Below are 21,805 nucleotides of genomic sequence, written 5' to 3' on the forward strand. Positions count from 1 at the left end.
CAAATCCTCTAGTGGCTGTCTCACTGACAGCCGCTAGAGGCGCTTGCGTGATTCTCACTGTGAAAGTCACAGTGAGAGCACGCAAGCGTCCATAGTGGTCCTTTAAGGCCTTTTATTTACCTCAACTGGTAAATTGCTACTTAGAATTTTCACTGTGACAATTAGAGAAAAGTAATTCCATGTTAATATAGAAGTTTCCCAATATGTCTAGAGAAGTCAACTTAATTCAAAAACAAGCAAGTGTCTCAGTGTAATATATATTATATAATCCTAGCCATCATATCTTGACGCACTGGATGCAAAGTTCCTTATTCCATAACAAAGCAACAAGTCACAGTGCCCTTTGTTTGTCTGACTTTAGAACACTAAAGTTCTAAAACGCTATGATCCGTGGGCAAGACTCTGTTCATCCATTACTGGTGTGCTGTGTGGAGCAAGAACAATGAATATGTTTTGTTCCTTTAATGCCATCATGAGAGATTCCATGATATAAAGTGTCTTGCTTAACCCTGGTCATGAACGGGTGTGATTGTATCACCGCAAAATACATGTTCCAAACAGGTTATCGTTAAATGCTTTTTTAATTTGTGAGCGCTGTGTGTCATTTTTGTCTTCTTATATCGGCCAACCACATCCCTCATGAAAACACAGCACGTATGCTTGATACCATCACAGGCTCATTTACGCATATAGATTGATTTGTGACTGAAACAGAGCAACAGAATAAGGCATTCCCAACAGAATCAATTAAATGTTATTCATCAGAGTAAAGCAAGGCTGATATGACAGTTGTTTTGGAGATTATATTATTGAGATTCATGATGATATGGTGTGATGGTAATTTTTAAGACTACAGCACTCGACTTAGAATTCTAATCACATATGCAATTATAGGAAACAGCTGTGTTTATGTAAAAACTATTCTTAATAAAAATGATAAATACCCTTTAAAAAAAATGTAAATACATTTTAACTAGGTTTTTGCTGTCATTGTTTTGCTTGGGATTCACTTATCCCCTTGAACAATTAATATCCCTTGCTTAGCGTAACGCTTATGTTTGAGATAGAAAGTTGTTTTTTTTGTTGTTGTTTTTTTTGCAGTATAAATGTAGCAATTTCTTTATTTACGTGTTTTGTTTATGTATTTAGCCCTGCTTTTAATATTTATTAATTCAAGTAAATGGTTAGTTAGGGTCCACCCCAAGACCTGTAAGACTGTTGAATGTTAATGTATTTGAGATGTAGGTTTTTAAAGGGACACACCAGACAACTTCAACTCACTGTCCGTGTCACACTTAGTCCAGCAATCTAACACATTGCAGTTTTTGAGAAGCTGCAATGTTTACATTGCAGCACCAAGACAGCCTCTAGTGGCTATCTACCAGACAGCCACTGGATGCGCTTTCAGGATTTTACCGGACTTTAGGTCACCTGATGCTGGACGTCCACACTCTTTGCATAAGGACATCCAGCGTCAGTGAAAATCCCATAGGAAAGCATTTATTTAATGCTTTCCTACGGGGAGGGCCCAAGGCGCTTGCAATGCTCCCTACGCATGTGCATTAGCTCCCCCTGCTGGATGACGTCAGAGGAGGCAAAGCGCCAACCCAGAGCTGAGAATCTGGTGAGTAAATTAAAGTTTTTTTTGTTTTTTTTTACCCTTTATTGGCTGTGGGGGCTCTGTAGTGTAGTGTTAACCAAGACCCCAAAGGTGACATCTCTGTTTATGTGCTCACCTGAAGCCTCCCCTCACGGTGCCAGCCATCTTCTTTCTTTCATTCATGGTGTTTATCCACCAGGAGCTGCATCAATATCACATGCGCGAAATTAAAATGTTGACTGCTACTGGTGATGACACGAGACCACAAGATTTTTATTGTTGGCAAAATTTTCCGCAGTGCATTACAATTATCGAATGGGAATATATACAAGTTATTGACATACAAAATAAATATTGACAGGCAAGAGGTGACGAAGGCCCTGCTGAAACAAGTTTACTAATTGAGATCCTCCATAGAGACGTGGACTCTTTTCCATGTTTGTTGCTAGCAACAGTTATGGGAATAAAACAAGGTCAACAATGGAACCTACACCTTTTGTCTATTTTTGTCAAACTCGACAGTTTTTTTTTTTTTTTTAATTTCAAAGAAATTCCAATTCAGTTAATGAGTGTTTCATAAAGATTTTATATTTTTGCAATACTTATAAAGTGACCAGAAATCATAGGTACTTTAATAAAGTATCCTTCATGTCTTCCATAGTGAATACCCTATTCCAATAATCCCTTTATACCCAAGCCCAGTCACATTATTGCATGTCCATAATTCCAGAAAAAAAAGGTATTGGGGGCACACCCAGAACATGCATGTCACAGAATTGGTACTGTGCCTCTAGTGGCTGACTTTAGTGGTCCATTAATCCAATTGCCCCAGAACCCCATAGTGCTTTTATCCCTACCTCTCACATACCTGGTGGCCTAGTGATGCAGTTGCAGCCCCCATACTTCTCCCTGTTCTATGTGTGAGAAAGATCTATACTGCGAGGGTATTATTTGTCTTTATGCTGCGGCTGCCTATACAGATCTATACATTCAGACATTTCTTTGTGTTTGAAAATTGGCATGTGAGCCCAATCCATGGCAGTTTGGGGAAACAGATATCAGCACAGTCTGCACATTTTAATACAATATATTTCTACCTTATATAAATCAAACTTAGAAACATTAAAGTTTAGGTTATCTCTGCATCATATCCAAACTCGGATAGTCGGCTAAGACAAGTCAGTCACTGGCCGTCCGTTTGGTTGGTTTGCTTTTGCCTGGTGTTTGATATCCACAAAAGAGTGGACAGTTAGTAGAATTGGGTACCAGAGATGCTTACCCCAGTGTGTGTGTATATATATATATATATATATATATATATATATATATATATATAGATAGATAGATAGATAGATGTAAAAAACAGATAAAATTTGTATCTTGTAATACCTTTTTTATTGGACTAACAGAAATTTTTAATGACAAGCTTTCGGGATAACCTCCCTTTCTCAAGTCTGAAGCATTTCTGAGCAAGAGGACACATAGAATTCAAAGTTGAGTTGTGATATAGGGGTTAAAGCGACATGAGTGTAGATAAGACACAGGTTTGGTAGAAAATAGACACCATCTTTGTAGAGGGTCATAAATATCTTTCTGAAGAGCAGAGTGAGGGGGGAGAGAGGGAAAAGAAAAACAAACAAGCAGACAGTGCAGAGGATGGTACACTTTATACATGCACACACACATAAATGTGTATATGTGAACGCATAAACACATGTACATATACATAAACACATATACATACATGCACATGAACTCATATACACAAATATAAATGCACAGAAATATATATATATAAGCATACGTGCATATGAGTATGGGAAAGCATAGGTTAACACATAGTACTTGGTATATAGATAGAATAAACATATAGGAATGCATTTTAAAGTGTTGGTACATATGACAGAATAGTAAGATAATGTTGGGAGAGTGTTCATGTAAAGTGTTGGTAGTGGGACAGGAATCCCAAATCAATATTTAATATATATATAGTAACGTCCTATATAAAGAAGAACTGTCACCAATCTGTTGATGACACTTGCATTTTGCCATATCTCCGTAAATGTTGTTTAATGGGTTTCCAGGATCCACATGCATGTGCCACTAGAAAAGAATCATAGGACATCAGTCTTTTTCATTTACTGCTAGACCGTCCTTTAAAATCAGTCTTGCCTAAATGTTAAAATATCCAGCAAGTTGACCCTCGCACAGCGGCAGGATGCCGAGACCCAACGACGAGCCCACACCGCTTCCACAAAGAGGGCATTGGCTGAAAGAGACTATGCTAGGGGCCTCATGACCTGCAACAGCAGGCCAGTGTCAGCAAACTAGCTCCACCAAACCACAACAGCGACACTAAAGAACTTCATGGGCAACAGGTCACCCAGGTGGACATTACGCTTTTATACCATGTCTATGCCTTACGCATTGGTCCGAATTGATTACTGCTGAGGCGCTTAGGCACTGCAATTTTCTTCAGCCTGTCACACTCGCTAAAGGGAAGGGCCGTGTGCGGATCCCTGTCGCCTCATGCTTCACATTAAGATCAGCCCGGCCTTAGCAGCCTGTAACCTACCCAGCTTGCAACTTAACACTGCACAACACCATTATGCGGCCAACTCACTGTCTCTAAATGCTATAATAATAATAATAATGTCAATTACTATTAAGTTTGGTATCACTGGAAACACCAAATATAACAAAGCGCAAGATTGATGTATAGGCTCCATATTATACTCACGTTATAGCAACTGAGTTACTTACTAACGCTAGCCTAGTATATTTAACGCTTATAGAACCTCGATTTATAAAATGCCTAACTAGCATGATTTAAGCATGTACTTGAATATAAAATTAGTGCACTGTACTAACATACCCCAATGCTCTCAATGTTATGTAACCACTGTTTCGAAATATGCATGCGGATTACCTTTGGGGTACCCCATGCCTTTATGTTACCCTCATATGCACTGCAAAATAAAAAATATAAAAAAATATCCAGCATGGAAGTGTAGAACCTGAGAATAGATGGGTCAAACTTTGGGCGCAGGGAGAGCCATTGCTTTTTTCAAGCCACTTAAAGGAACACTATAGTGTTAGGAACACAAACATGTATTCCTAGCATTATAGTGCTCGACTACCTATTTGGAAGGAGGCGGAAGGGTTTGGGGGGGGCGTCCGTCTGTAAAGAGGCTGATGATCTCTCTCATGGGAGTAGAGTGGAGACACTGAGCTATAAAGAACCTCTAGTGGCCGTTGAACGACTGCATCTAGAGGTGTTACTAGGCAGCAATGTAAATACTCAGCATTTTTATGCTATAGACACCAGTACCACTACAATAAGCTGTGTAGTGTTCTGGTGACTATAGCTTCTCTTTAAAAAAAGTTTGAAAAGATACGGCAGTGGGGTGAGCACCCCGAGATTCTTTGCATTATAAACCCTAAAACAAGTTACTGTGATTAGAGTGTTGCTTTAAGTTCTTTTTCTGTGGAAGTTTGGAAATACTTTGTGATTGTGCTGCAGCCAGCATTAAAATATGAGCTAGATTTTTATTATTTATGTTTTGACATGTACACCTACAAATCAAATCATCCGGGGCAGAGAAAAGTTGTCTATGTACATCTCTTGAAAGGCTTTTTACTGCTATTTTTTTTTTTTTTTTTTTTTATTTTATAGAGTCCTGCTTTCTTCATTTACGGTTTTGATGGATTTCACACTCTGTGCTGCATGAAATGTTACTTTAAAATTGCTCTTTCACTCAAAGCCTGTTTCCTGCAACCTCCAAATGTATTACTGCTCACATAACATGGTATCCATGACGATGGGGTACATTTTTCTGTTTTTGGGAGCCGTGAATTTTATATAGGTGATGACTTTGCATGCAGTCAGCGTGCTCCAATTTAGCTGTGTGAACATAATATATTGTGGGTTAAAAAGGGATTCTGGATTTCTGCTGGTGTTAAATCTGACAGGCAGAAGGAAATCCGTTTAAAACCTATTTTTCCATCTCCTTCCAGTTATAGCATTGATATCTGTCATGGAAGCAGTCAGGATTGACAGCTGCGGACTCTGACACTGCTTAACTTGCTAAACAAACCGTGACTCCAGCCTATGTTTGTCTAGCAAGGAATTGAAATCGTTATGTATCAAACATCTCATTTTTGTTCTTTTCAAACATCATAACCTTGCAAAAAAATGTTTGTGCCGACTAAGAGGTTTCTTTTGAGTTTGCTGCATATAAGAAGCAAATAGAGTTATGCATTTACAGATGAGCAGACCAGGGAGTTCACTGGATAAGCTCTACCTGTACCTCTATCTTTTAAATGATTAAATCTTTAATCCTCCATCACGCTGTTATAGTTGCATTTGAAGTAACCACATGATTATAATACAGGTTTAAATATTTTTAACGGAGTTACCTGTATTTAACCCCTTAAGGACCAAACTTCTGGAATAAAAGGGAATCATGACATGTCACACATGTCATGTGTCTTTAAGGGGTTAAGCAAAGATTTTGATGAGTAGAAAAGCTCCACCGGGGACATACCACAGCAAGCATGCCGCTAGAATGGAGGCAGGTCTGCCGTGGAGGTGTGTGTGCCAGTGACTCGATTTGTGTCAGTCGTGATGGGCATAGGTGCAAAAGTGACATGCTACCCAGCAAGGAGGCCAACTAGGGCCAAAATGTCATGGCATCTTCTGTGCATGCTTCACCCTGCTCTTTTTGGGACTTTTCTTTGTTGTGCTGCAGGACTCCTGAACACATGCAGTTCAGGGGCCCAAAAGTCCTGCTGAATCTTTTGCTTTTGGCAAGTATGTGTGACACCCACTAGGTGGGAGGCAGGCAGGAATGGTCACTCATAGAGGGGCAGTATGCCAGTGACACAGTGTGAATCATTGTGCCTTGATTTTGAAAATGCAGATTAAAGGTTAGGTGACCTGAAATTTCCCCCTCCCTCGGTGGGTGGAATTAAGAAAAAGGAAAGGCAAGTGCAGAGCCCTCAATAGGACTACCACATAGGAAAGTATTGCTCAGTGCTTTCCTATGGGGTTTCAGATGACGGTTAATGTCCTCATGCAAATCGACAAAAAGTCGTCTAACCACCCAGAAGTGTCTCTAGAGGTGGAGTTAACCCTGCAAGGTAATAATTGCAGTTTATCAATAACTGCAATACTTTCAATTAAATAGTTAAGGGGACAGGGGCACTGTAACCAGACCACTTAAATGAGCGGAAGTGATCTGGTGGCCTATAATGTCCCTTTAAGGAACAGCGCACAAAGTTTTATATTTTACAAGGCTACTTAAAATCCCCTAACTCAGCAAACAAATATGGGGATTCAGTTCCTCCATATGGCCATACCGTGTTAAGCTCACCACAACACCACAGTACGCTACACTAATTTTAACGTGGGAGGCAAATTAAATAATGCTACTGCTTAGTGATCTAAAGTGTATTTAAATAATCTGTTGTAAGAGCATTGTGAATATATATAATGCAACATTGGAACACTTGGAGGAATCTCTAAGAAATCAATAGCAAATTTCTGCTGACTTGTCTGCGAAGCCTTGATACATATGATATAGTTCCATAAGACTGTTCCTTATTTATATTGGGATGTACATCACAAGCAGCAAAAGGTTTGCAGTTTCCGAGCTTTAACTTAGGACAATGGTGGCAAAACTTGTCGATTTTATGAACAACACTTTTATGATGATCTAAGCTTAGCATCATGGGTATTTTTATCCAGACACACCTGCAGCATTAAGCTTAGGCATTACACTGTTAGTGCATCTAAAAGTGGATGACACTTATAAACAAAAATAGGTACATAACAAAGATAGCACAGTGAGGATAAAAACGAAAGTTAAGAGAACAAGATACACCTCACATCCTCCAGTAGGTGTTTTTTGTGTTTTAGATAAGATAGCATCAATTTACTACACAGTAAAATTATCGCATAAAGGGAGATGGACAAAAGACTCAGCTTGAGGCTTTTCGAGGTAACCATTCGTTTTTATGAGCCTCTTATGATTCAGGATTATGACTAAGTGCGGTTAATTCGAAATGCATCACTTTGTGTTTCCATGTATCTGATGGCTCTTAACGTATCCAATAAACTCATTTGTTTTTAATATCATCTACAGTTGTTTTTAATTAGGGGTTTCAGATTTATCTTGTTGATTCTAGATCTTGCAGTAAAAGAAATTGCTACGAGACAGCACTTCTGTATTAGAAGTTTATCTACGCCTGTCATAAGATTGTTGTGCGACGTGGGCAAAATTAGCAATAAAAATAAACTGGGGCTTCACTTACTTGTAACTAACATACAAAGCGAATCTGTCTGCTTACATATTAATAGCTGGGAAGACCGCGTACAAAATATGACAATTGCTTATTAAAAAGACATACGGTTACGTGAGTCTGCTGGTATATAAAATGGTGGAAGATTTTTATTAACACTTCGTTTGTGATGATATTATCAAGAATGGTACATGGGAATTATTCCCTAAATCGTCAATTTTTTTTTTTTCTTAAGTAAAGACAAAGGCCGTATTGAATAATTGAACCAATTCAACAGGTTTTGTCTGAACTTTCGCTATAAAACCATCAATTGATTACAGTGCTGTGTTTAGTAAATAAATGCCATTGTGTAGCTAAAATTAATATTTTTATATCACATGCACTCTCCAGTAGTCAATCCAAAATGAATAAAGTCCAAATGAAGGTTTTATTAGCCTCACAAGCACTGCTCATTTCTCTATAAAGGCAGATTCAAGTAATGCAACAGTGTTGATTTATATAATTCATTTAAATTTATATTGGTCGCAAAGAGCAAGATTATTTTCTTAATTATTGCATTAGTTACTTTTTTGCATAGTCTGTAGAATGTCCTGATAGCATGCAATACTGTGGGACAACAATAAAAAGAGACATTTAAGAATATATAGTAAAAAAAAAAAAAGTATGGAAGTAGAGAAGGGTACTGATATTTCAAAATATGATGAGCTCATCAGGGGCGATGGGGGGATTTATTTTGGAGATAAAAGATAAACACCACCATGCAGTTGTAGACAAATGCGTGACCATGCAACCTGCATTAATATTTGATATAAGACAATATTGACAAGGAAATTAGATAACGGTTTTAGATAGTAAATGTGCATACAGTATGACCCAAATTATTTTAATTTACTGTCACTGTCTGTTTCTTGTCCCAGCCAAGACGTATTCAATTCAAGACAATTAAAAAACAAAAAACACAACTAATGAGCACCCGTCCCTTTACTTCAGATGCCTCTTTGGAGGCGACCACAGGAAAGAACACGTTTGAGAAGGTTTTGGATAGCAATGTCATCGTAACAATATTTATTTGACATAGTACAGGTTTATAATATAAAAATGCCCCATTGGAGGGAATGCCCGCCTGCCAACATCAAGGCAGACCCCCCTAAGCGGGTCCTAACACTGACCCTTCAGCCTGCTTTCTTGAGCTTCTGGCAAAGATATCTCTAATGAGACAGAAAGGGGTATTTTTTATATACACCCCTATACTTATTAACCCTTAATAGGGAACACATGGGATGGGTAGCAGCATTGTAACCAGGCTGTGTGATGCAAAGTAAATACAAATACAAAAAGAGAAGTCCTGCGCTTAAGCAGCAAGGACTACAACACACATCAGCCCCAATATATAGTAAAAACCAAAGAAAAGAAAAACGTTACCTGCGCTTTCTCCTTAATCCCTTGATGTTGGCAGGCGGGCATTCCCTCCAATGGCCATTGGAGCAACTAAATGACCTCCATTTGTCTAAATATACATCGGGATTAAGGAGAAAGCGCAGGTAACGTTTTTCTTTTCTTTGGTTTTTACTATATATTGGGGCTGATGTGTGTTGTAGTCCTTGCTGCTTAAGCGCAGGACTTCTCTTTTTGTATTTGTATTTACTTTGCATCACACAGCCTGGTTACAATGCTGCTACCCATCCCATGTGTTCCCTATTAAGGGTTAATAAGTATAGGGGTGTATATAAAAAATACCCCTTTCTGTCTCATTAGAGATATCTTTGCCAGAAGCTCAAGAAAGCAGGCTGAAGGGTCAGTGTTAGGACCCGCTTAGGGGGGTCTGCCTTGATGTTGGCAGGCGGCATTCCCTCCAATGGCCATTGGAGCAACTAAATGACCTCCATTTGTCTAAATATACATAGGGATTAAGGAGAAAGCGCAGGTAACGTTTTTCTTTTCTCAGGTTTATAATATGCAGATTGTTAATATATCGCATGCATATGTATAGCTATACATAAAAGCACTGTCTCTTTGAAGGGACACTATAGTCACCAGAAAAATTACAGCTTAATGCAGTTGTTCTGTTGAGTTTAGTCAGTCCCTGCAGGCTTTTTAATGTAAACACTGCCTTTTCACTGCCTCGGACAGCCACTAGAGGTGCTTTCATGGTCAGTGCTGCACAGTGGGCAATGAACTTTCCCCAAAGCGCTGCAGAATTTGACGGCGCTCTATAAATATCATAATAATAATTGATTGGATGCATCTCTATGAGGAGATGCTGGTTGGCCATGGGGGCATTTGGCCCCGCCTTCTGACCTGCATCCTTTACTGAAATCATCAGAATTGATGATCTTAGCCAATCCAATTCTTTCCAATGGGGAGGGGGCAGATTGGGGGAGGGGCTAGTGCCGGCAGACCCACACGACGCTGGAATAAAGGCGAGTAGAATACATTTTTATTGGGGATAAAGCAGGTGCAGCCACCTTAATGTTTAGTTTAACACTATAGGGTCAGCAATACATGTTCCTGACCCTATAGTGTTCCATGTATTATTATGTAATGGCAATTTATGTTTTTGAACTGTCACATATATTTTGTATGATATATAGTTACAATGCACTAACAGTGGATTCATTGAATGCACTTTAGTTCGTTGTATTCCTTCAGTTCTTTACATTCAATTCGCTTAGCATTGGCACTGTTTAAGTAGTTGATTGTCTCCCGAGTTAAAGTTAATGTAGGACCCACCAATGTTGGGGTACATAGTGATGGGCTTAACACAATATGACCGTGTTGTGGAACTGAATCTCCATATTTGTTTGCTGAAATAGGTGATTTTAAGTAGCCTACTAAAATTTAAAACTGCATAATTTTGTGTGTGCGCTATTCCTAAATCTGTATTTTGTATACATTTTGACCTCTAGTGCAGAACCCCTGCTTAGAAATGCATGTTCCATGTGTGCCCCCAATTCCCATTTAGTTTAGAATATCTGAAGTATGAAAATATGTATGGTAGAAAGGGGTGACATACTGTGTATCTGGCGTGTGTTTAGGGTGGTGTACGTGGTGTATGCTTTTTAATACTTGCTGTAGACTTTGGCTTTTCTATGAGAATAGCAAAGACCTCCTTGCAGTTCTCCATTATCAGTAATCAAAATAATATTAAAAAAAAAAATATATATATATATATATTTTTTTTTTTTTTTTTTTTTAAAGGGCTTAGGTCTGCCTCTTTTTTTTTTATAGCTATACTCTAAAGTGCAACGGATATACAGATCTAACATTACTGATAATTCCATTTCTAAAGTAAATTTTTGTTATTCCAGACAATCACGTTCCCTCACCAGACACAAATAAGTTATTATAAAGAGTAATTGAAAGGCACAGTTCTGAAAATGGACCAATCATCAAAATTAGTATCCATGGAGATTGCTCCACCTTTAGAACTTTGTTCCAAAATGACTTAAATGCATACATTTTACCTATGTATTTGAACAAAATTCTTCTGTTATGCTTCTTCAACAGTGCACACCACATTTGCCATATCACAGGATTTCTATTTTTGTAAGCTCCTCTATAATTAAATAGCTGCAGTATTTCATTTTCCTTTTTTTCACATCTCACTTGGTTAAATGATTCATTGCAGATGGTATAATGGTATATCTGTAGTGCATTTTACACTTCAAATGTCTCTTTGAAAAGAACCTTTTCATCACCGGCATAAAATGTTAACCCGTCACTGTGGCAATCAGCTACATTATATTGAACCTTTTCCCCTTTATGATGACTGCCCTACACTATCGACCATATTTCCTGCTCAGTATACATGCACATTCCTTTTATGTTTTGTAGATGCTCTGACAAATGTAATTGTCAAAGTAAATCAATTAATTGTTATCCTTCTATCTCCCAACATGCCCAGGAAAAACAAGCATTCACTGTATTAATTTCATATGCAATATTGTCCATTGCCTACATTTTTAGTTCATGAATTATTATTTTTAAACAACTTCATAGTCATAGAATTTTGATTATACGGTGAGATATCCACACGTATATACTGAAAAGTATTAGCCATGTTCCGTTTTAAGATACTATTCGCACATATTCATCTGTGCACTTCATTTGTTAAATATATCCTGCTGGTTTCTCACATTTGCAAGAACTGATGAAGGTCTAATGACCAATTTCCTGTAAAATAGCAATGTCAAAATTGGAAGCAGGGCAACCCTCCATAAACTTTTATATTGCTCAGGAGAAAAGTAAATGAGGACAAGTTCATGAAGACATCATATGTGCTGCCTACTTTCACACCTGCACCAAGGGAGTGTGGAGAGAGCATTTGTCCACCTCCCTCATGATACCTTCTAGTTATGGAACCTCTCTGGGCTCTTGCATAGGGTCAGACCACTATTCTGAGAATAGCAGAAAGTAACATGGAAAAGAAAAACTGAAAAACCAAGTATGTCTGTGTAATTGTACCTCTGAAAACTCTAAGATGGTGACATCAAGGAAGAAGACCTGGCTGGACCAGCACAATGGAAGAAAAGGTAAGTAGCACACTTTTTGCATAATGAATAAAAGAGTACACAGTCTTCACGCACAAAGCTTTTCAGTTAGATGTGCTTTAGGGGTCCTCAAACGGTTTAACCCCTAAGTCTGTCTTCCAGTGCCAAATCTCCAGGCCCCTCTCTCCTTCCGTTTTCTCAAAATCGGGAAACCGAAAGTCTCTTGCAGAATCGGACAGAGGTGCCGCTGATTGGCTGAGAGCGGTCAGTTGACGTTCTCAGCCAATCAGTAACTTCCCATCCATAAAACTAGTTTGAAAAAGGTCGGTATGTTTGTTGAAATGTTGCGACATTTTTGATAACTCACCTTTGGAAGGATTGAGATAGACAAAACAAGTGTTTAATGTACAGTACAGAGCCCTTTTTCACTGAATCAGTAATGGTCAAAATGCGGCTCGAAAACACAAAAACTACTAATTGTGATGGCAATGACATTGTCGGCAAATATGAGATTAATTCCCTGCTTGTTTGTAATTACTGAATTATGTTTTGTATACACTTGATGATGTTCATCTATCTTAAACTTCCCCTTATCAGAACTGTAAAATATATTACACGCTTCCTAACCACGTATACTGTAATAGCTGTTGCCCTGTTCTATAAGGCCAATTTTTTATGAGAACATTGAGCTCCACTTCTCCCACATTTACATAAATCTTGACCTATAAACCTCTTCTGCAGAGGTCTTCTGCAGAGCTGCATGTACAATGAAATGCCATGTGTCTTATTTAATCTGTGTTGACACTCTGTTAGCCGAGCCATTTTAGTATCAGTCTTTGCCTTTTGCTCAGAAGTTGAAGTTTAGAACCTCTGTCCTCGTTTTTATTACCTAGAATAAAATCTAATAAAACAGGTTGCAGCATGTCCGTGCAATATGTAACCTAGTTTAACATACATAATAATAGAGTGACCTACAGAGGATTACGTTGAGCAAAGTACAAGGTGATGTCTTTTCTTTAGCGTCTCTGCAACAGCCTATTATTTTAATATAGCTCTCCATCTAAATGGCATTCAATAATTTAAATTCACACCCGAAACTCTTTACCTAGGTAACAGTGCTCAAAAGGTTTCTGTATTTATCATTGTATCTGCCTGGCTTGTAAGTGCCCTTCATTAATAACCTATTTAAATGCAGGCTGTACAAGCAGGAAAAAAAAGCAAATGGAATTAATTAGATCCTTCAACGTAGAACTATTTTGAGATATAGAACTGGCAAATGAGCCAGTGAAGTGCCTGAAAAAAATATATATCTCTATTCCGACTAATATACTTGCTAAAATTTATTTGACACATTAAAATATGGCGCACACACACACACGAAAAAAATAGAAAATAGTTTTTAGAATGTTTCTGTTACTTATTGGACAGAATGTTTTTTAAACCTATCCACAGTGGAATATGGCTCCCTGATTTACAAGTCGGTTATATCGATTATATAAAATAACATATGCATGATGGCAGTGCTTATCTTTCTGTAATAAACTTTTTCTGAATATGTTTCATGGAAAACACATTGTCCCTTTCGAAGAAGATTTGCATTTAGAACCTCAAGTGAATACTAATGGTATTCGTGAACAATACGTGATCTAATGACAAAATAGGAGAATTAACCCTCTACAAGTCTTTAACATCTGTCTCCATGTGGTTTTATAAGGCATATAATTCACAGTAACAGAATGTGAGGAAAAATGGCCAACAATAGGCAGATAATGGGCAAAAACAATGCCCTATGTAAAAATAAAACATAGTGACAAGTAATCCCAAAAATGGCATTAACACATACTATATAAGGAGCATGATATCTCTCAAATAGATGTAAGAGAGCCTGTAATAAGCTACCATTATAAAGAAAAAGGAGGAGATTAAAAAAAAGTGTTTGTGTGCCGAAAAGCTATTCTTAACTAACTATATGAACAGAGAAACTAAAAAGGTCGACCTCCATGGTAGTATGGTGTATGAGTTCCAAATAGCAGACCAGGGCCCCAAAAGAAAATATGGGAAACCATATTAGTGAATATTATAGCGGTTACATAATGGAATATATATCCTCCTGAGACCCAGCCCATTAACTTGAGTACTCTGTACGGGACATTCCGTTCACATGCATCTCCTTTTATTCTTTTGAGCTTTTCTATAAATCCCTGCTGTATTGTAAAGAGGACATCGGTGGCTTTCCAGTGATATGTCATGTGATAGGCTGGAATGCTGGGAACTTCCTCTTCCTTCTAATCAAAAATGGATGGTGTATTGGAAGACAATTTGTTTCCTCAGTTCCGAGGAGGATATATAAATCCAAGAATATGTTCAAATAATAATAAAAAAAAATTAAATAGAGAGAGGTACAAGCAATAAAGAGGAAGGGGAAATAAGAGGTAAAAAGGTAAATCCACAGAAAGATAAACAAAAGGAAGAGGACAAGAAAATCAGAAAGACAAAAGATAAAACAAAATGCCATGGAAAGTTTGTGGCAACCATAGAGGACTCTAAGCTTTAGAAGGTAAAAGATGAGTTTTAAAACCAAGGATCCCATATTTTATGGTAGTGTTTAGGTGTGTCATGTACCAACATCGTAAGCTTATCTCAGCTATCCTTGATTTTAACTATAACCAAAGCTAGAGTAGATTTGCCAGATATTCCCCACAATTCTACAATCTCCTTTTTGGTGTAAAGGACCAGTTTGTCAGATAAAATGTATAATTCGGAGGTGCAAGGTTTTAGCAATGATGTTTGCAGTTTCTTTTATTGCTGACTGGTGCCTGTTTTACTTTAGTTGACCTGAGACTCTCAGACCTGAGACTACTCATGTAGGTTCTGTCCTTGGGTCACAAGGTCTTTGAGGAGGAATAATCAGATGTCTCTTGCAATGATACATATTTTGCAAGCAATTTATCCTGTCGTGCTTTTCAAAACCCCAGTGTTAGTTGGATGTAGGCATTTAGTGATAATTGTAGATTATGCTAGCTTTAGTGTAGCAATAATCTGAATTTTATTAATGAAAGGAGGTGAATATTTTACAACTAATCAAAATAGTACGAGGTATTTTGATGCGATTATGAAACTGAAATAGAATTACAATGGATTAGCATAAAAAACAAACAAGAAATGGAAGGCACCGTGAAACTAGGAGAAGCTTCAAAGTCCATTCAACAGCTCCATAGAACTGGAAATCAGACAGAAACAGAAGAGAAAACACATATCATCACAAGGTATCTCAAAGTGAACAGTGGGAGCTTAGTATCCAAATGCAGACGTGCACATTGTCAAAGGAAAAAAAAAACTATTTCTTAGTTCTAAACAGCAAATCACAGACAACATGTACAGTAACAAGAATAAAAAGGATAGCATATTCTAACAAGAACGAGAATGTAAACAAGAAAGGGAGGGGAAATATTTGCCACAATCAATTAGAAAATTAAGATTAATGGTATATTAAATATGGCAAAATCTACAATTTTATAACATGACAGGAGGGTCCATAATTTGCTGTTTTTACGTGCCTCACTACCTAGGCAGATACTATGGTGTGAAACATCTCCTGAATTTCCTGTGATTATGAAGAGTTATTTCTTTTTTTCTTTTTTTTTTTTCTTCATGGGAGGAACCAGTAGACAGTCTATACTGAGAGCTAGTGAGAATCATTTAGGGTACAATAGGGCATAAAGGTAAGCGATTAAGGTCTCGCCTCTCTCCCCCCCCCCCCCCCCAAATGGTATATACTAAGGTAGAGTAGACACCTGCTTGCCCAGTTGCCAAAATAGTCTGCGTCCTGAGAGATAAAGGAGGCGGCAGCGGTAAGGGAGCACTAATGTTCTCTCTTTTCTACACAGCTCCCTGGCGTGCTCTCTGGTGATACCGGGATATTATGTCACTCCGGTTTTAACTAAACCCAATCACTAAACAGTGTGCGAGGGAGCCGTGTGGAATTTGTGTGTCAAATCAGTGAAAATGTGTGTGTGTCTATCTGTCTGTCATTGAGAATGTGTGTGTGTGTTGGTTAAACAGTGTGTGTGTCAGTGTATATGTATAAGTAAGAGCGTAAGCGGGGCCCTTTTATGATTCTTGCACTGGGGCTATGTGATTCCTAGTTATACTTTTGCAAATGCAGACTTTGCTTTCTTTAGCACTATAGAACACACATCCATTATCAGCTGGATAAAGCTACTGACATCCACACACTAAGTTGAACAGGTCCATACACAATCATCCAGTAGATATGTAGGTAAAGTAACAAAGACGCAGTTTTACCAGAGTTTAAAAAAAGTAATAATAAGTGTCCTTGACGGGGGCGGAACCTAACCTCCAAAGCAGATGGCCGCACGATCCTGAAGCTCCGAGCTTCAAACTGCTGATATACCAGCTTAAAGAGCTTTTGACTTTGCTGGCTAGATCTTGGTGGCTCACTGGATAACCCAAATATCATGAAGCGCAAATCCAAATAACCAAAGGCAGACAGACCCAGCTTTGGGATGAATATTGTCCATCTGTGGAGCCAGGCATCTGGTGCAAGTGGGACCAAGATGACTGCCCTCTCTGGGGGCTGGCAGGATTTCTCCGATGAGCTGTCCTACGAAGCAGAGAAAGAATTCTTACCTGCACCCGCAAAGCCACAGCCTAGGAAGATGGCACTAGACTCCTCTGTGGTAACCACTTCTGTCCTGAAGGAGCTATAAACGGATGTGCAGAACAATATACTAGCAGACAAAGTGATGATCCATTGAGGCTACTGGACCTGACAGACCGCATCAGAGCACTGGATGATGCTTCACACAAAGGTAAATAACAAGCAGAGTCACTCTATTAAGAGGTACAAGAACTGCAGAAACAAATGTATTAACGCCACTTTGTTGCACAAAAGGATATCCAGCGTCCGATCAACTTAAAGGTCAAAGGGGTCCCTGAAGATGTCCCTGCAGCTGAATTACCACACTTAATGAGGTGAGTGCTGGTGGCCTTGCTGCCACCACAACAGTCAAATGCAGTGATTCTAGAGTGACTTTTTTGTATCCTCATGCAGGCTAAAGTGAAGGCCACTATCCCGAGGGACCTGGTGATCCACTTCCAAAATGGGAAAGACAAAGCAGAGGGAAATCAATTTGAGAATATGATGTTGGCATTTTACGCAGATCTATCAGGCAGCACTTTAGTCTGGTGTAGAACCCTCAGGCCACTCAACTCTCTCTTACAGCAGCACATTGTTTGCTATCGCTGGCGTCTGTCATGTACACTCCTTGTTATTCATGGATACACCACTTACCCTCTTCAAGATCTTCAAGGTGCAGCAGTGCTTTTGTGAGATTTTGGTCTCCCACAGGGCCCTCTAACCCAAGGAGGGCCCAACAACTTACCCAAAACCCACACACCTGAGGCCCAGCAAGAACACCTTGCTCGTTCCACAACAGTCCACATCGGACTCATATGCTGCCACTAGAACCTAAACCGCAACCCCCATGATAATGTTTTCTGTCAATTGTTAGTTCCTTCTCTTTGGTAGATCAGTCACCTTTATTTTTCACAGACCAACTGGTATTATTACCAAAAATTCCACCATGCCTCAGGGCTCTGCCTTGCTGGTAGTACGCAAACACATTAGGCAAGAGAGGCATTAAAATCTCCTTTAAATCCTTAGCCGAGGCAGCTTAACCATCATTGCCCTAACTTAGACCTACCACATTTTTTTCGTGTTCCTTTGCAGTCTTGACTCATGGACGCCTAATGTTCCAAAACATAGGGTACGCACATTCCTCTACTGTTAAGCCTATTTCAGTATAGTATAATCTGTTTATAAGTTGTTATAGTGTCACTTTAATGTTTCAGCCTCACCAGTTAGGTGCAGCAACATAGCATTTTATGTATCGAGGGTTTGTATTGTATCTTTCATCTACAGTTATCTTTTTTTATTAGAATAAACAGGCAATCGAAAACATCTGAGATTCAAGAATTATTCTAGGTGAGGTGTTTGTTAGAGATTCTTGATAAACAAGGTTGCTAATTGGCACTGAAAATGTATTAAAAATGTAAACAGTGTTTGCAGTGTTCACAGGATATGGAATTCCTTCTCACTGTAAATGTATTTCCAGCCAAGGTGCTGCTAATATGCATCATGATTGGAAACATTAGTTATCATTAAAAGCAGCCTCCAACTATCTGCTGACTGTAATGGTCTCCCAGGGGGGCTAAGTATGAACCAGCGAGAGTTCCTTTAATATATTAGCTGCAGAGCTTAGGTGTCATGCTGCATGCTGTATATAGTGTTTCACAATCATCTATTCCTATATCCCAGGTTTAAATTACACATTTTAAATTAAAATCTTTATTTTCCTTAATGGTTTATCGCTATTATGATGGTGATAATTATTATTATCCAGAATTTTCGTATTAATGATAAACACTGTGTACCTATTAAGAATAGCGATAAGAAAGAAAGAACAATGTGATTTAGAAGAAAGACTGATTCAGGCCATTCCAGCAATGTACAACATATAACTGGAATGCTGACAACGAGAAGGAGACATGGGGTTCCTATGGTTAAAGGGAATTCATTGTCTGTTATCATGGTTATATCACAGACATATTCTGCAGTGCTTTTACACATTGATATTTTTGGGATTTCTTTAAACAATTAAATACCAGGGGTGCAATTGGTTAGCTCTGCAGAAGTCCAGTAAGTGAGAGGTGGGGTGTTTGGGTGTCCTATAAGGTTTTCGGTAGAGTGCATGGCCAAGAAGGTTTGTAATTGGTTATTTAAATTTTAGGCGAAAGAATGTTCGACTTCAGCGTCAAAGCTAACCCACGGTGCGAGTAGGGCAGCAGTTCTGTGAGTCAGTCTATTACATTCCTTCCAGTTTCTAGAGGTTTAAATGTGGAACAGAAGTAGTATGGTTCTTTAATAGGTGTACAAACAATGGTTTGCAAGTAGAGCCATCCTGACATGCATGCATTCATGTGGCCGTGCTGGCAAGCTCCACTCATGGTAGGCATGGCCTGTTGATATACCATCATATAGAATGAAAGCATGAGTTTAGAGCCAGCCTGTTTTTCAATACGCTCAGTCGGGGGGGCGTTATGCTGGTATCCCCAGAAGGTAGACAGCAGAAAACAAACCTGGGACTGTGGTGCCTCAAATCTGTGATATATCACATGCAAGCAGGTATGACAAAACAAGCTAGCATACTATCTAATAGAAGTATTGTATAATTGTATAATTAAACGACAAAAGTAATACGTGCAACATAGTCTGACTCATCTGAAAGAAGTCTGTAGAGGAAAATAAATTATGTTAAGGGTTGAAAATAAGCATACAGGGTTAAAGGGCGATGGGAGCAAGCGCCTTGTCAGAGTTCCATGATTTTAAGTTTTCGTCTGACAGGTTATATTTTTTTCAGTGATGGCTGAAATTGTAATGTTCATTTTCTGCAAGGTTGTACTTTATCACATACTGTGCTTTTTGTTTATCACAGTGTATAAAGGAGATATGTACAGTGCTGCTGGACCACTCAATGTTGCTGACATCACTAAAGCTGCTCTTTGAAAGCCACAATCAAGATCTTCATTCAAAGGCACTGGAGCTTTTAACTGCAGTTACCCAGGTAAATACTGCCAACGACAGGTTTGAATGCAGTGACAATAAAGCAGTTATAATGTGCTACCGTATTTAGAATTCAAATGCAATTTTAAAATCGACAATATAGTAACTATAATGGTAGATTAATTCCCTTGATCCTTAATGAAATCATCATGGGTAGAAATTTAATAGTAGCATAATTACAAAATGCTGTGCATTTGAGGTATATGTCTGTGTGTTTTTGACTTTCTGTAGATATATAAAAAAAATAACCAAAAAATCTAACCATTCTAAAAATTCTAGCCAGTTGATCCGTGTGTCCAGAAAGAAGACAATCACTCTCATGTTACATTAAGATAGTGCGTTCAGAAATACATATTTAATTAAAGGGACATGCATCACATGACAATTTTTTTAGACCAGCAAGTGAACACTTTTAAACAAATATAGAAAAAACTTTGAAAAGTATGTAATTAACTTTTATAAACTTGGTCAAATTACTTATTGGGAATGCCTCTCAGCTAGAGGAGTTTCTACAGCTTCCCCCTTCCCCACCTATCTCCGTTTCAAACCAGTTCATTGCACATTTCCAGCATTCCTAGGGATAGTTCATTGATTGGTCAGATCAATGCCCCCCTGGAATGGGTGTGGAAAGCATAAGAAAGAAGCAGGTTAATTCGAGTAAAAAACAAAATAAAAAGAAAACATTTAAATGCTTTTGTTTTAGGCTTCAGTGTGAGGCAAGTGCCTCATTCAAAGCGAATTACTTTGTATGATACAGTAGTCTGATAGTGATGCATCCCCCTTTAATATGGATTGTTTTCCAAAGACTCATGGATACCACATTTTGGTTGGACACTGCACATACAGAAATTTTAAACTAGTGTTGAATACTACAATATTTTTTGTTGTTGCTGTTTATAAAAATGCCTGCCTTACATTAACAATGAGGATTTAAATACACAATATGATCATACATTGCATGTGCCTATCACTGCTTAACCCAGTCCCCCATTTTTACAAAACAGAAACTTAAAGGATCACTATAGGGTCAGGAACACAAACATGTATTCCTGACCCTATAGTGTTAACACCACCATCTAGCCCCCCGATCCCTCATGCCTCCTTAAATATAGCAAAATCTTACTGTATTCAAGCCTGAAGCTGTAACTCTGAATGCTGTTAGACTCAGAAAAACAAGCAGGCTGCTGAAATCATTAGAAGTGGTGGCCTGATCCAATCACAGTGCTTCCCCATAGAATTGGCTGAGATTGACAAAGAGGCAAATCAGGGGCAGAGCCAGCATGATTCAAACACAGCCCTGGCCAATTAGCATCTCCTCATAGAGATGAATTGAATCAATGAATCTCTATGAGGAAAGTTCAGTGTCTGCATGCAGAGGGAGGAGATACTGAATGTTTGGATGCATTTTAGGCAGCCATGACCCAGGAAGGATCTCTAACAGCTATCTGAGGAGTGGCCAGTGAAGTTATCACTAGGATGTAATATAAACACTGCATTTTCTCTGAAGGCAATTATTCTACTCACCAGAACAAATTCAATAAGCTGTTGTTGTTCTGGTGACTATAGTGTCCCTTTAATAATTGCTCTTATTTCACCTTATGTTATATAGATTTTCTTTATTTTGGAAAGCAGCCTCTGACCATTTATAAAGGGGGAAAACCAGTTCAGTGAATGCAAAAAGATTATAAGCAATATATGCAATGCCTATATCCTCTAGGACGTACTGTGTGGATGCACATAAACATTTGCGCCAGTTGTATATTTCAT

General features: G+C 38.4%; 1 protein-coding gene across 1 annotated transcript in view; it reads left to right on the forward strand.

Moving 5' to 3' along the window:
- The window catches only part of NBAS (NBAS subunit of NRZ tethering complex), a 676,063-nt gene that overhangs the window by 614,979 nt on the left and 39,279 nt on the right, over positions 1 to 21,805 (forward strand). Inside the window, exon 51 of the mRNA XM_063442147.1 lies at positions 19,911 to 20,039. Coding sequence (XP_063298217.1) covers positions 19,911 to 20,039 — 129 coding nt within the window. The remainder of the gene's footprint in view (positions 1 to 19,910; positions 20,040 to 21,805) is intronic.

This window comes from Pelobates fuscus, chromosome 2 (genome assembly GCF_036172605.1).
Source record: "Pelobates fuscus isolate aPelFus1 chromosome 2, aPelFus1.pri, whole genome shotgun sequence".
Lineage (NCBI taxonomy): Eukaryota > Metazoa > Chordata > Amphibia > Anura > Pelobatidae > Pelobates > Pelobates fuscus.